This window comes from Oncorhynchus mykiss, chromosome 11 (assembly GCF_057628025.1).
Source record: "Oncorhynchus mykiss isolate SJ-2025 chromosome 11, ASM5762802v1, whole genome shotgun sequence".
Taxonomy (NCBI): domain Eukaryota; kingdom Metazoa; phylum Chordata; class Actinopteri; order Salmoniformes; family Salmonidae; genus Oncorhynchus; species Oncorhynchus mykiss.
The window spans coordinates 71,435,193-71,448,960 of NC_143032.1; the positions used below are offsets into that span (position 1 = coordinate 71,435,193).

Genomic DNA, 13,768 nt, shown 5'->3' on the forward strand with positions numbered 1-13,768 from the left:
TCGGCGCACATGACAAACTTTGATTTGATGATGGGCTCGTTGTAATGGCTGGAATGGAATTAATGAGCTGAGTCAAATGTGATGTCCATGTGTTTGATGTGTTTGATACCATTCCATTAATTTCACTCCAGCCATTACAATGAGCCCGTCCTCCTATAGCTCCTCCCACCAGCCACCACTGCTCTCTATAGTTAAGGCTGTACAATGCATATGCCCCAATGCAAGTATGCAGTCTATTCCAGCCACAGTGGGATCTGAACAGTTTGTTTACTGTTTGTCAATAATAAATACAAAAATGTATTTAAGTTATGTAACAACATTTAAACCTTGTTTAGCATTATCTAATCCAAATGTGGAATTATTCCTCTATTTGTTGCCGTTTGGATCCGTTTCAATTATGGACTTTTATTTTGAAAGCGATCCGCAAATTCCACTATTGTGGATAATCCCTATTGTGGTTAGCTTTACACATAGTCGTATGAGTTCTACAATAGGGAAGGGCATGGTAACATGGACTGGAGTTTGACAGGTAAGATCCACCACGCCGGGCTGAATATCGGGAACCAAACTTTGTAATTGTCCGGCCAGGTCTGGACAATTTGCTGACAGTTTTTTGTCAAGCGATTTGGTTTAGCTGTGTCCAATAGCCTACTCTGTTTATAATTGGTTATTGACGTTGAAATGAATTGAGCGTCTCCGGTTGAGGATTTTCGTGACGAGCGTATATGTTGCGCAATCTAAAGTTGGTGAAGTTTATTTTAAATTGAGTTTCCAATCGTCAGCCTAGATAGATTTGTATTAGCCTATAATCAAATGCTGGGCTTCTTTCTGTCGCGTTTGAACTTGTCATTTCAGGCATGCGCCTTGGATTTGTTGATAGTAGGCCTACGTTAGCCCATTATTATACTGATACAAATATAAACGCAACATGTAACAATTAACGATTTTACTGTTACAGGTCATATAAGGAAATCAGTCAATTTAAATAAATGTATTAGGCCCTAATCTATAGATTTCACATGACTGGGCAGGTGCGCAGCCATGGATGGGCCAAGGAGGGCATAGGCCCACCCACTGGGGAACCAGGTCCAGCCAATCAGAATTCGTTTTTCCCCACAAAAGGGCTTTATTACAGACAGAAATACTTCTGTTTCATCAGCTGTCCGGGTGGCTGGTCTCCGGCGATCCCGCAGGTGAAGAAGCCGGATGTGGAGTTCCTGGGCTGGCATGGTTACACGTGGTTGTGAGCCGGTTGGATGTGCTGCCAAATTCTTTTAAAGGAGGTTGGCGGTAGTTTATGGTAGAGAAATGAACATTTAATTAACTGGCAACAGCTCTGGGGGACATTCCTGCAGTCAGCATGCCAATTGCACACTCCATCAAAACTTGAGACATCTGTTGCATTGTTGTGTGACAACTGCACATTTTAGTGTCCTTTTATTGTCCCCATCACAAGGTGCACCTGTGTAATGATCATGCTATTTAATCTGCTTCTTGATATGCCACACCTGTCAGGTGGATGGATTATCTTGGCAAAGGAGAAATGCTCACTAACAGGGATTGTCAACAAATTTGTGCGCAACGTTTGTGAGAAGCTTTTTGTGCGTTTGAAACATTCTTGGAATCTTTGATTTCACTTCAAGAAACATGGGACCAACACTTTACATGTCACGTTTATATTTTAGTAAAGTATAGTAGGCCTATTTCAGCTCCCCTTGTGTTTTTGATCTAATAGATTGCACATTCTATGTTATTCATATATATTTGTTTCATTCTGCTTTACATAGTCACACACATACCTGATGTGTAGCCATGTTCGGTGTTTGTCCTGAAATCTGAGTGGTATCATTTCCCACCCTCTCTAGCCTATAGTTAAAGGGATAGTTCACCCAAACAACAAAATTATCTAAATGTTTTCCTTACCCTGTAAGCAGTCTATGAAAATGGTATGACAGAGATCTATGTTTTGGTTTTGTTTACCTGGCCACTGTCTCCAAAACCTACATTTTTTTCTTTAAGGAATTTGTGGAACAAATCCAATGCAAGTCAATATCACAGATATTAGCATTTTTCACATGTCATATGCAAAGCATCAAAGCATGGATTTAATTTGCTGTCTCACCTTGTCCATAGACTGCTTACACGGTAAGGAAACCAATATGTCATTTGGGTGAATTATATCTTTAACTGTAGCAATTGAGGTAGTACTGTTAGATATTGAACCAACAACACCCTGCGCTTACACACAGAGAGGTTATTCTGACACCCTTCAATGTTGGTTCAATGTGTGTGTTTATGTCCCTATCTCCCATAGCCTACACATAAGCTTGCTATGCTATTACTACTATCAATCACCTGTTGTTGTTTCTGCAGGGTGACATACTGTAGAGAGGTCTGTAGCGATGGAGGATTTCTGGGTGGTGGTCCTGGCAGGGCTGAAGGTGTGGGTCTACCTCATTGTGGCTCTTCTCATGGTGCCTGCCATGTTTGGCTTCTCCCTGGGCATCTCTGAGACATACATGAAGATCCTGGTCAAAACCCTTGAGGTAAACTGCCTCTGTTCAGAAGTAGGGGGGAAAGAGGAAATGTAATACTTACACACTCTGTAAAATCTGGTAAACTGCATCACTCAGACAACGTGAGGGGCACAGCTTCATGTGTTTATAGTTGTCTTAAATGTTATCTATTCATCATGTCCTAAATATAAGACTTGTGGTCTTAATGTATGTATTTATACCACAGCATTAGTGAGGGAGAAACAAATCGATACAGTTTCATATCACAATATTATTTTGAGTAGGTGGGCTGCACCTGCATCAAAACTCCAGTAATAATTTCCCTTCATAGCATGTTCTCATCTTCTTAAATATGGAGCCAATTTGTTTTCAGCACTTTTATTTCCATGACTGATCAAAGCTCGTTTTCTCATGGCTCTGTCTCTCTGCAGCAGACATATGGTGAGCAATATGTTTGGAACTTTGAATCGCAATAAATGTATAGAACTGACATGATTTCTGACAGAAAAGCACGTATGTTCTCTGCACTTTTCCATCTGAACATCCTGTAACCTTGTGGCCTCCTGGAAAAAAACAACTTTCAAACCCTGTCCAGGGGCTTATCTGGGGTGAGAGTTCAGGGGTGAATATTTGTATGTCCTTTCTCTCCTGTCCTGCTGTGGGTCATGGGGTGAGATGTCAAAGGCTAAAGATGTTTCTCATCTCATATTCTCCAGTGGGCCACGTTGAGGATCCAGACAGTCAACAAAGAGCAGCATATAATCGAATCCTCCTCATCCAACGGTGAGCCAATGAGCAGAGCTCATTGGATTAATTTGCTTGATTGATATATAGGATGGATGAATGGATAGAGAGATTTATTTACTCATTGGTCTCTGATAAGGAAATGATTGTGGGCATTCCCTAAAGTTGCATGGTTGATAATTTAGGCGTACAAGCCTGGCCAATGTGGAAAGAGAAACCTCAACGTTTTCAGTCACTCCCGTTGCCATTGAGAAACTCATAAAGAAACATATACAGTATGTTTCTATTCGGTCTGTTTCTCCTCTCTCTCAACAACACTGGTTCCCAAAGACACTGTTGTTTATCTGCTGTGTTCAGAAGCTAATTTACATGTAAAGTGCCTTCGAACAAATCCTGTATGTTAGTGTACCATAGTAGTTAAACAGGTTTTCCTCTGTGGAGTGCATTGAAAATATCATGTCAGGACTGATTTCAGTCAGCTGTCAATGGTTGAAATAGGTTGCATTTATAATATATATATATATTTTCAATGTGCTCAAGGCACGTTAGATGGGATGGGGTAACCTATATGAAATTATAAACTGGATGGTTCAAGCCCTGAATGATGATTGGCTGACAGTATGACAATACTTAAATTTTTACTGCATAATTACATTGGTAAGCACTTTATAAAAGCAATAAGGCACCTCTGGGGTTTGTGGTATATGACCAATATACCACGGCTAAGGGCTGTATCCAGGCACTCCGCATTGCATCACGCATAAGAACAGCCCTTAGTCGTGGTATATTGCCAGGACCGCCACCCCCTTGGGCCTTATTGCTTAATTTTACCACTGAGAACCTAGAGACGGTGTAAACCTGATTTGATGTGTTTATTTATTTTTATAGTGCTTGCAGTGGAAGGCTTGGAGCAGTCTCTGTTAATTAGCAGACTGTGATCGTGAGAATTTACAATGTTCTGTGCTGAATGATGTGGCTCTGTGCTGGCTACCTATCTATCCACTGATGCAGTCACTTCACAATCAGCAGTCTTATAAGTTTGTCAGGGGGCAATTCAATCAAACTCACAGCGCTGTGTTCACTAGCTAGCACAGCACATCAAGATGCTATTTTAATTTGTTATATATAAACTCACAGGATGGTTTCTGTATTGTACTCCCCTCATTGTAGATGCTGGTTGTAGTTTTCAAAGAAAACAAATGGGTCCAGCATAAACATTGCTTTAGCAGGATTGATTGAATTCAGCATAAAGTCAGTCACTCTTTCTCTCTCTCTCCTGAACTTTGCCTCGTGCGTCATCAGATTCAGTCTCCTCAGCTGATTTCACTGCCTTCAGACCTCTAGGAGGAAGGGATACACTGTGGTGGGGTAATCTGATCCTAGACCTGTGATTACCTCGAGATGATAGACACACAAAGGGCTGTTTACTATGTTTGATGGCCTGTCATCTCTTATTTAACCTGTTTAGGATCAGGACTAGGGTTGTGGTTAGCTGAGTGGAAGAATCACTATCAGCCCAAGATATCTCTATTTCTCAATATGGAGCAACAGTGTGAGTTAGTTGGTGACACTCTCTTAAATGTGTTGCAGTTCTGTGACTCATTTCCTTCCTCGACAGCTCCTAACATGTCCATGGTCGTTTGACATATTTGTCATTCAAAATGAACAAACTTATTGGACTTTGAAGCTCTTTGTTTGTGACTCTGTGAATGTTGTCTGTATTGATGATAAAATATAAAACAAATGAATCTTTATCAACTACAGATGATATGATCACATCTGAAAATGATATAGGGTTGACTAGGTGATATCTTTGTGTGTGGATTTCCAGGCCTCATCCAGAGGGATGATGGTTCTATGGAGGAGGCGCTTGGGGAGTTGAGGCGCAGTCGCCCTAAAACACCAGTGGGAGGGGACTTCACACTCAGCGACTGTTTCTACTTCTACAGACGAGGCATCGAAGACATCGTAGAGGATGAGGTGAGATCACAACTAGAATAAGATTGATGCCTAATTCCAAATGTACCCCTAATGCTAGATATTCCATGATGGCCCCTGATATATCTGAGCTATGCAGTAATGCTTAACTCTCTGGTAGGCTAAGATGAGTTTCCTAGTTATTGCCTTTACTGCACACGTCCAGTCCTTTCATATCAACGAAGGGGCATCAGGAAGTGTTTAGGGCCAGGGGTTGATTCAGGATTGGGAAAAACAGTACAACGTCTATTCAAAGTCCAGACTTTTGTTTTGTACAGGTAGGCCTACATTATTTGTAATGTTCTTCTTCTGATTTCAAGGTGACCCAGCGGTTTTCGTCAGAGGAGCTGGTGTCGTGGAACCTGCTAACTCGGACCAACATCGACTTCCAGTACATCAGCCTCAAACTGACTATGGTCTGGGGGCTTGGTGTGTTCATACGCTACTGCATCCTGGCTCCACTCAGGTAACACCTGGGAGTGTGAAATCATTCAGAATCACTGTTCCCCTATAGCAAGGCCTCAGTTCTCCTACAGTTCACATCCCTGAACCAAACATACATGCCATGCACCAGTAATAATAAATGCAGTGCTTACCACAAATAATCCAGCTAGTGGCTGAATAGACAGGATGCACAACCACAGATATCAATAAAGTGTGGAGCACAGGTGGGTGCTGAGGGGAGAACGGCTCATAATAATGTCCGGAACGGCGCGAATGGCATCAAACACCTGGAGGCCATGTGTTTGGTGTATTAGTTACCATTCCACTGATTCCGCTCCAGTCATTACTACGAGCCTGTCCTCCCCAATTAAGGTGCCACCAACCTCCTGTGGTGTGGAGTGTTGGCTCATGACCAGCATAATGTGTTGTTGTGTCATGTATGTTCCTGAGTGAGAATGTTTTCTTTCAGGATCACGCTGGCATCTATAGGCCTGACCTGGCTGGTGATAGGAACCACTGCTGTAGGATTCCTCCCGAACTGGAGGTACACTTACACAGCTTTCAATCTACAAGTTCACACAGGATTGTTTTAAAGACTGAGACATTCCTCTCGTCATTGTATTTTAGTCATCTTTAAGGTAGCGTCTGTGTGTTCTGTAGGCTGAAGTCCTGGCTGAGCGATTGGGTCCATGTGATGTGCTACAGGATCTGTGCCCGAGGCCTCTCCTGCACCATCCACTACTATAACAAGTCAGTTAACTGACCTCCCCTCTCGCACATCTCTACTCAGCAAGCTATTACACACCATCCTGTCCCCAAGTGACCCTACTGTTGGTCCTCATGATGTGTGCAGAGATTTTTTTCATTTTACTTTAGAGTGTGTGTGTGTGGTCTCCATCTTGTTTTACAGAGAAAACAGACCCAGAAAAGGAGGAATCTGTGTGGCCAATCACACCTCCCCGATTGATATCGTAATTCTCTGCAACGATGGGTGTTACGCCATGGTACGTGAAATAAAGCTGACATTAAGCCTCGCTTGAAATGGCTGAACTGTGTGAAATTTGTTGATTGACGCTCAATTGACTGCTTTCTCTCTGTGTAGCCTATTTTTTTTATTTTGTACACCATTTTATGCATGTTTATGTACCTTACATTTATCTGGCAATTTACTACTTTATACTTCTTTAATCCAAATCGGATGAATTGATTGTGAAAGGAATTATGAGGACTTTATTTGATGTGTTTTAGGTGGGCCAGTCACATGGTGGTCTGATGGGAGTGCTGCAGAGGGCCATGGCCAGGTCCTGTCCTCACATCTGGTTTGAGAGAGCGGATATGAAAGATCGCCACCTGGTGGCCAAGAGGTGAGCTTACCTGTTCACTGTTATTCCCATCTCTACCTACAATGTTCAGACAAGCAATGACATGCCCATTGAAAATGGCTACAGACAAAAAATCAGTCATATCTAATCATATTTCCTCATCCTGATAATGTACTCCTGCCAGACAGCTTACTTACAGTATGTTCTCTGCTTTATAAGTGCTTGTCAGTAAAACCAAACGTTAGCACATTCATGCACAAATGTATTGGTCATTGCCATTGACAATTAGGGATATAATTTAACACGGACATTTTCTGATATGGACATGCATTATAGTTTCAGTTGGAGCTATGTTCATACTCCTCCCAGATATAAAGTTAGGTTTTCTAACTGTTATGAATGTTTACAGGTTGACGGATCACGTGAATGACAACACAAAGCTTCCTATATTGATCTTTCCAGAAGGTGGGTTCTATTTAATTTGGATAGTCAGTCCATCTGTAGATGCTCTACAATCTACTAACTCTAACCTTAACCCCAAGCTTAACCCTCACCCTTATTCTACTCCTAACCCTAGCAAGCAGTTGCTTATCAACAGATGGTCATGCTAACAACAAACTATCTGTAGAGCATCTACAGATGGAAAATCCGGACTATCCGAATCGGTAAGTGCTACATTGGCCAAATGGATTAGCATGAAGTTGCCCTTAGACACTAATTTAAGCCAGTGCCTTGGTTAGTTAGGTAAGCTGATCCTACACCTACAAATATGCTGTATACCAGGTATTCCCAAACTTAAATCATTTTCTTCACATTTTCAAACAGTACATTTGTATTTTCCAACGGGGCTCTACATTTGGGTGATTATATTTTTTTTTTTTCTCGCCTGAGTAGCCTAGTTTGACTGCCAAAAATAAATTTAAACCATCTAGTGTTCAGCGAAATAACAACACAATGTCAAATACAGGTAGTCTAGTCAAATAATTAACATCCAATCACATTAACCGTTACTCTCTCACGGGAAACATTCACTCTTGCGCAGACATTTAGAAACGAAACATGACCATTTTGAAAAATAAGCCACAGGATTTTTTAGTAAAAAATAAAGACATTTGAGTAGTAAGACATGTATAAAAGCAACAGATACCATTAATAAGAAGGGGCTAGAAGCGTCTTATATGGTGAACTACCGAGTGGCTAGGACAGGCAAGTCCCATACTATTGTGGAGGACTTCATTCTTCCTGCTGCCTTCGATATGGCAGAGACAATGTTGGGAGAAAAGGCCAAAAAAACTATACAGACGATGTCTCAATCAAACAACACTGTTTCATGATGCATCAGTGACATGGCAGGAGATGTTTTGAAACAATTACTATGCGTTTCAGCTGGATGAGTCAACAGACGTGGAGGGCCTGGCACATCTCCTGGTATATGTCCGTTACGTTAATGGGGGGTCAATTAAGGAAGACATCCTCTTCTGGAAACAAGGACAACATGAGAGGATATTTTTAAAGTACAGGACAGCTTTTTGACATCAAATTGAATTTGGTGGTCAAGATGTTGGTATCTGTACTGATAGTGCAAAATCCATGACAGGAAGACATAGTGGAGTGGTAACGCACGTGCAAGCAGTTGCTCCCGACGCCACTTGGGTACACTGCAGCATCCACGAGAAGCTCTTGGGTACACTGCAGCATCCACCGAGAGGCTCTTGGGTACACTGCAGCATCCACCGAGAGGCTCTTGCTGCCAGGGAAATCCTGACAGCTCGAAAGATGTTTTGGACACTACAGTGAAAATGGTTAACTTTGTTAAAGCAAGGCCCCTGAACGCTTGTGTATTTTCTGCATTATGTAATGATATGGGTAGCGACCATGTAATGCTTTTACAACATACAGAAGTGTGCTGGTTATCAAGGGGCGAAGTATTGACACGTTTTTTTTTTAAATTGAGAGACGAGTTTAAAGTTTTCTTTACTGACCATAATTTTGACTTGTCTGACCGCTCGCATGATGACTAGTTACTCACACGACTGACCTATCTGGGTGATGTCTTTTTTCGCCTGAATGATCTGAATCTAGGATTAGATGGACTCTCTGCAACTATATTCAATGTGCAGGACAGAATTGAGGGTATGATTAAGAAGTTGGAGCTCTTTTCTGTCTGCATTAACAAGGACAACACACAGGTCTTTCCATCATTGTATGATTTTTTTTGAGTGCAAATGAATTCAAGCTTACGGACAATGTCAAATGTGATATATCGAAGCACCTGATTAAGCTGGGTACGCAGATACTTTCCTGAAACAGACGACACATACCACTGGATTCTCTATACCTTTCATGCCCTGCCTCTAGTCCACTTACCGATATCTGAAAAAAAGAGCCTGTGAAAATTCAATTTAATCAGAAGCCACTGCCAGATTTCTGGATACTACGCTCAGAGTTTCTTGCCTTGGCAAATTGCGCTGTTAAGACATGTACATATGTGAGAGTGGATTCTCGGATCTCACTAGCATGAAAACTAAATGCAGGCACAGACTGTGTGGAAAATGATTTAAGACTGAGACTCCAATACAACTCAACATTGCAGAGTTATGAGCATCTTTTCAAGCACACCCTTCTCATTAACCTGTGGTGAGTTATTCACCATTTTTTGATGAACAAATAAAGTTGTGTGTAAGATGGCTAAATAAATAGCAAAATGATTGATTATTGTTATATTATTTGTGCCCTGGTCCTATAAGAGCTCTTTGAAACTTCCCACAAGCTGGGTTACGACGACAACTCGCACTCATGCTTATGTTTAATAAATGTATAGTGTGTGTGGCAGGCTTACAATGATGGCAAAAAACAACATTTGAGAGTGCGCTGACCCTGGTGCGAGAGGGGGTACAGATGGAGGTTGAATGTTTGAAGGAGTTACGGGACTTTAAAAAGTTTGGGAACCACTGCTGTATACAGTATATACAAGTCACACACACACACAGTGTGGCAAAAAAGTATTTAGTCAGCCACCAATTGTGCAAGTTCTCCCACTTAAAAAGATGAGAGGCCTGTAATATTCATCATAGGTACACTTCAACTATGACAGACAAAATGAGAAAAAGAAATCCAGAAAATCACAGTAGGATTTTTAATGAATTTATTTGCAAATTATGGTGGGAAAAAAGTATTTGGTCAATAACAAAAGTTTATCTCAATACTTTGTTATATACCCTTTGTTGGCAATGACAGAGGTCAAACGTTTTCTGTAAGTCTTGCTGGTATTTTGGCCCATTCCTCCATGCAGATCTCCTCTAGAGCAGTGATGTTTTGGGGCTGTTGCTGGGCAACACAGACTTTCAACTCCCTCCAAAGATTTTCTTTGGCGTTGAGATCTAGAGACTGGCTAGGCCACTCCAGGACCTTGAAAAGCTTCTTACGAAGCCACTCCTTCATTGCCCAGGCGGTATATTTGGGATCATTGTCATGCTGAAAGACCCAGCCACGTTTCATCTTCAATGCCCTTGCTGAAGGAGGTTTTCACTCAAAATCTCACGATACATGGCCCCATTCATTCTGTCCTTTACACGGATCAGTCGTCCTGGTCCCTTTACAGAAAAACAGCCCCAAAGCATGATGTTTCCACCCCCATGCTTCACAGTAGGTATGGTGTTTTTTGGATACAACTCAGCATTCTTTGTCCTCCAAACACGACGAGTTGACCATATGACCATCTCCCAATCTTCTTCTGGATCATCCAAATGCTCTCTAGCAAACTTCAGACGGGCCTGGACATGTACTGGCTTAAGCAGGGGGACACGTCTGGCACTGCAGGATTTGAGTCCCTGGCGGCGTAGTGTGTTACCGATGGTAGGCTTTGTTGCTTTGGTCCCAGCTCTCTGCAGGTCATTCACTAGGTGTGGTTCTGGGATTTTTGCTCACCGTTCATGTGATAATTTTGACCCCATGGGGTGAGATCTTGCGTGGAGCCCCAGATCAAGGGAGATTATCAGTGTTCTTGTATGTCTTCCATTTCCTAATAATTGCTCCCACAGTTGATTTCTTCAAACCAAGCTGCTTACCTATTGCAGATTCAGTCTTCCCAGCCTGGTGCAGGTCTACAATTTTGTTTCTGGTGTCCTTTGACAGCTCTTTGGTCTTGGCCATAGTGGAGTTTGGAGTGTGACTGTTTGAGGTTGTGGACAGGTGTCTTTATACTGATAACAAGTTCAAACAGGTGCCATTAATACAGGTAACGAGTGGAGGACAGAGGAGCCTCTTAAAGAAGAAGTTACAGGTCTGTGAGAGCCAGAAATCTTGCTTGTTTGTAGGTGACCAAATACTTATTTTCCATAATTTGCAAATAAATTGAAATTGATTTTCTGGATTTTTTTCCACCTAATTTTGTCTGTCATAGTTGAAGTGTACCTATGATGAGAGAGGCCTGTAATTTTCATATTTTTAAGTGGGAGAACTTGCACAATTGGTGGCTGACTAAAAACGTGTTTGCCCCACTGTATATCTCATGCAGGGCCTTGCAGTTTTCACCCTTTTCTGTCATTTTGGAGAGTATTGTTGTTATCATAGGATCTGTATACTGTATGTTTGGTGGTTGTGGCTTATCTACAGTGCATATTTCTGGTGTCTTCAGGGACCTGTATCAACAACACGTCTGTCATGATGTTCAAAAAGGGAAGTTTTGAGATTGGAGGAACGATATACCCAGTAGCCATAAAGGTGAGGCATCAATATCACTGCTTCTGTCCAGTAGTTGACTTTTCCCTAAATCACGTAAAGATGGCATTGGGTAAATTGCAAGAAAATGTCAGCACATCTTTGAAGAGGTGTTCTGTCAACTGTGGGACCATCTCCCTCCCGCAGTATGACCCTCAGTTTGGGGATGCATTCTGGAACAGTGCCAAGTACAACATGGTGAGCTACCTGCTGAGGATGATGACCAGCTGGGCTATAGTCTGCAACGTCTGGTACCTGCCAGCCATGACCCAACAGGTGTGTATACAACACACAGACACACACAACCTGCCAGCCATGCACCAAGTGCCACTGATCTATCTCTTCTTTTCACAGGCAGGGGAGGATGCTGTCCAGTTTGCCAACAGAGTCAAGTCTGCCATCGCACATCAGGGGGGACTAGTGGACTTGTCCTGGTAAGAATATCCTTCCGTCCTTCTATAAGGATTTTCTGATAATTCACTTGCACTAGAGCCTAGGCATAAACATTTGACAGCCTCGTACTGGACTGTCTTTGACCTAGGCAGTGAAGGCATTGGGGACCTCTTTGCTGAGGAATGGGATTGTTTCTCTTGTGTGTTTTGTCATCTTGTAAATGTGTATTATGTTTTATTTGTAAATTGTGTTGCTCCTGAGTGGCTCAGCGGTCTAAGCCACTGCATCTCAGTGCTTGAGGCGTCACTACAGACACCCTGGTTCGAATCCAGGCCGCGATTGGGAATCTCATAGGGCAGAGCACAATTGGCCCAGCATCGTCCTGGTTTGGCCGATGTAGGCCGTCATTGTAAATAAGAATGTATTCTTAACTGACTTGCCTAGTTAAATAAACATGCAGGGCTCCCCTGTAAAAGAGACCTTGGTCTCAATGGGTCTCCTTGTTAAAATAAAGGGAAAACAAAAAAAAGGCACACAGAATTGCTGTAGATTCGCTTGAGCACAGATACGTTGGTCCCATGTGGCTCGGTTGGTAGAGCATGGCGCTTGCAACGCCAGAGTTGTGGGTTCAATTCCCACAGGGAACCAGTTTGGGAAAAGTATGAAATGTATAAGTGTGTCTGCTAAATTACAAATGTAAATGTTTCTTACGTGTGTTTGTTTCTGTGTAGGGATGGGGGCCTGAAGAGGGCCAAGGTGAAGGATATGTTTAAAGAGGAGCAGCAGAAGATGTACAGCAGCATGGTGGTTGGGAGTGAGGAGGACAACAGCAGTCACAGTGACTGACACCCTCCACTACCACATCCCTGCCTGATGACTGACTAATACCGATGACCATGGACTAGACTGCCATCGTGTGGATGGACCATTCAGGGATGTAACATTGACAGTGTCTTGTAGACTGTATGATAACTGATAAGCCAATTCGCATTACATTGGAAAGACTGTGTCAACACTAGTGCAATGGAACTGTAAAGGAGATGGGGTGGCAGGTCCGATTGGAATAGCTCTTTATTGTGCTGCTGTAAAAAAATGGTTCTGCTAGGAAATGACTATGAAATCCTGTTTGGCATTCGAATGAATTAATAACCTTGTGACCGTATAACTTTTTGTTGTTGTTTAATCCCAGAGTTCTGAATGTCAGAGTTTTGTTATGCATATACCATGACTGTTTATTTTTTGTCTGAATGTTTTTTTCCCCCCCTGTATGTTGAGCCCAGTAGATCAATCAATGCTGCTAATTGTTTGAAAATAAACATTAGTCTTCAGCTGTTCCCTGTTTTAGGGGTGTGTTTATTAACAAGCTCAGCTACTAGAACAAGGTAGTCAGAATCAGTAAAACTGATTGTGAATTGCTGATTTTAAATGTTTCATAAACAGTGCTGAGACTAGTTTTGCATGGTATGCCGGTACCACAATTTGATATCACGGCAGTGGCGATTTTAGCATGTAAATCTTGGTGGGGCAAAAAATATGAACAACGGAATGCAAAGCCACTACACAACACACAACAATACATTAATTGCACTCAAACGGTGCCCACAAACTGTTAGGACCTACATAAAGCTGTCCCGACATCTTACCACTGCCCAC

General features: G+C 42.1%; 1 protein-coding gene across 4 annotated transcripts; it reads left to right on the top strand.

Moving 5' to 3' along the window:
• The first annotated feature begins 435 nt into the window (after positions 1 to 435).
• On the top strand, positions 436 to 13,449 carry agpat9l (1-acylglycerol-3-phosphate O-acyltransferase 9, like). 4 transcript variants are annotated; one of them, XM_090191076.1, is made up of 15 exons: positions 455 to 529; positions 1,160 to 1,283; positions 2,374 to 2,546; positions 3,233 to 3,299; positions 5,092 to 5,240; positions 5,558 to 5,703; positions 6,151 to 6,225; positions 6,342 to 6,431; positions 6,592 to 6,685; positions 6,930 to 7,045; positions 7,413 to 7,468; positions 11,640 to 11,725; positions 11,870 to 11,998; positions 12,077 to 12,156; positions 12,847 to 13,449. In XM_090191076.1, exons 3-15 carry the CDS (start codon positions 2,403 to 2,405, stop codon positions 12,959 to 12,961), a joined length of 1,347 nt encoding a protein of 448 aa, XP_090047202.1. In that variant the 5' UTR covers positions 455 to 529; positions 1,160 to 1,283; positions 2,374 to 2,402; the 3' UTR covers positions 12,962 to 13,449. The 4 variants fall into 4 exon arrangements, with proteins under 4 accessions (XP_021477713.1, XP_090047203.1, XP_090047202.1 ...); XM_021622038.3 differs by lacking the exon at positions 1,160 to 1,283 and having other exon boundaries at positions 436 to 529; XM_090191078.1 differs by lacking the exons at positions 11,640 to 11,725; positions 11,870 to 11,998; positions 12,077 to 12,156; positions 12,847 to 13,449 and adding exons at positions 7,581 to 7,668; positions 8,390 to 8,640.
• Positions 13,450 to 13,768: the final 319 nt, after the last annotated feature.

Coding starts and splice junctions, on each gene's coding strand:
- agpat9l (XM_021622038.3), top strand. CDS start 2,403: ATGGAGGATTTCTGGGTGGTGGTCCTGGCAGGGCTGAAGGTGTGGGTC. Junction 7,046..7,412: donor CGCCACCTGGTGGCCAAGAG/GTGAGCTTACCT, acceptor GAATGTTTACAG/GTTGACGGATCACGTGAATG. Junction 11,999..12,076: donor TGCCAGCCATGACCCAACAG/GTGTGTATACAA, acceptor TTCTTTTCACAG/GCAGGGGAGGATGCTGTCCA.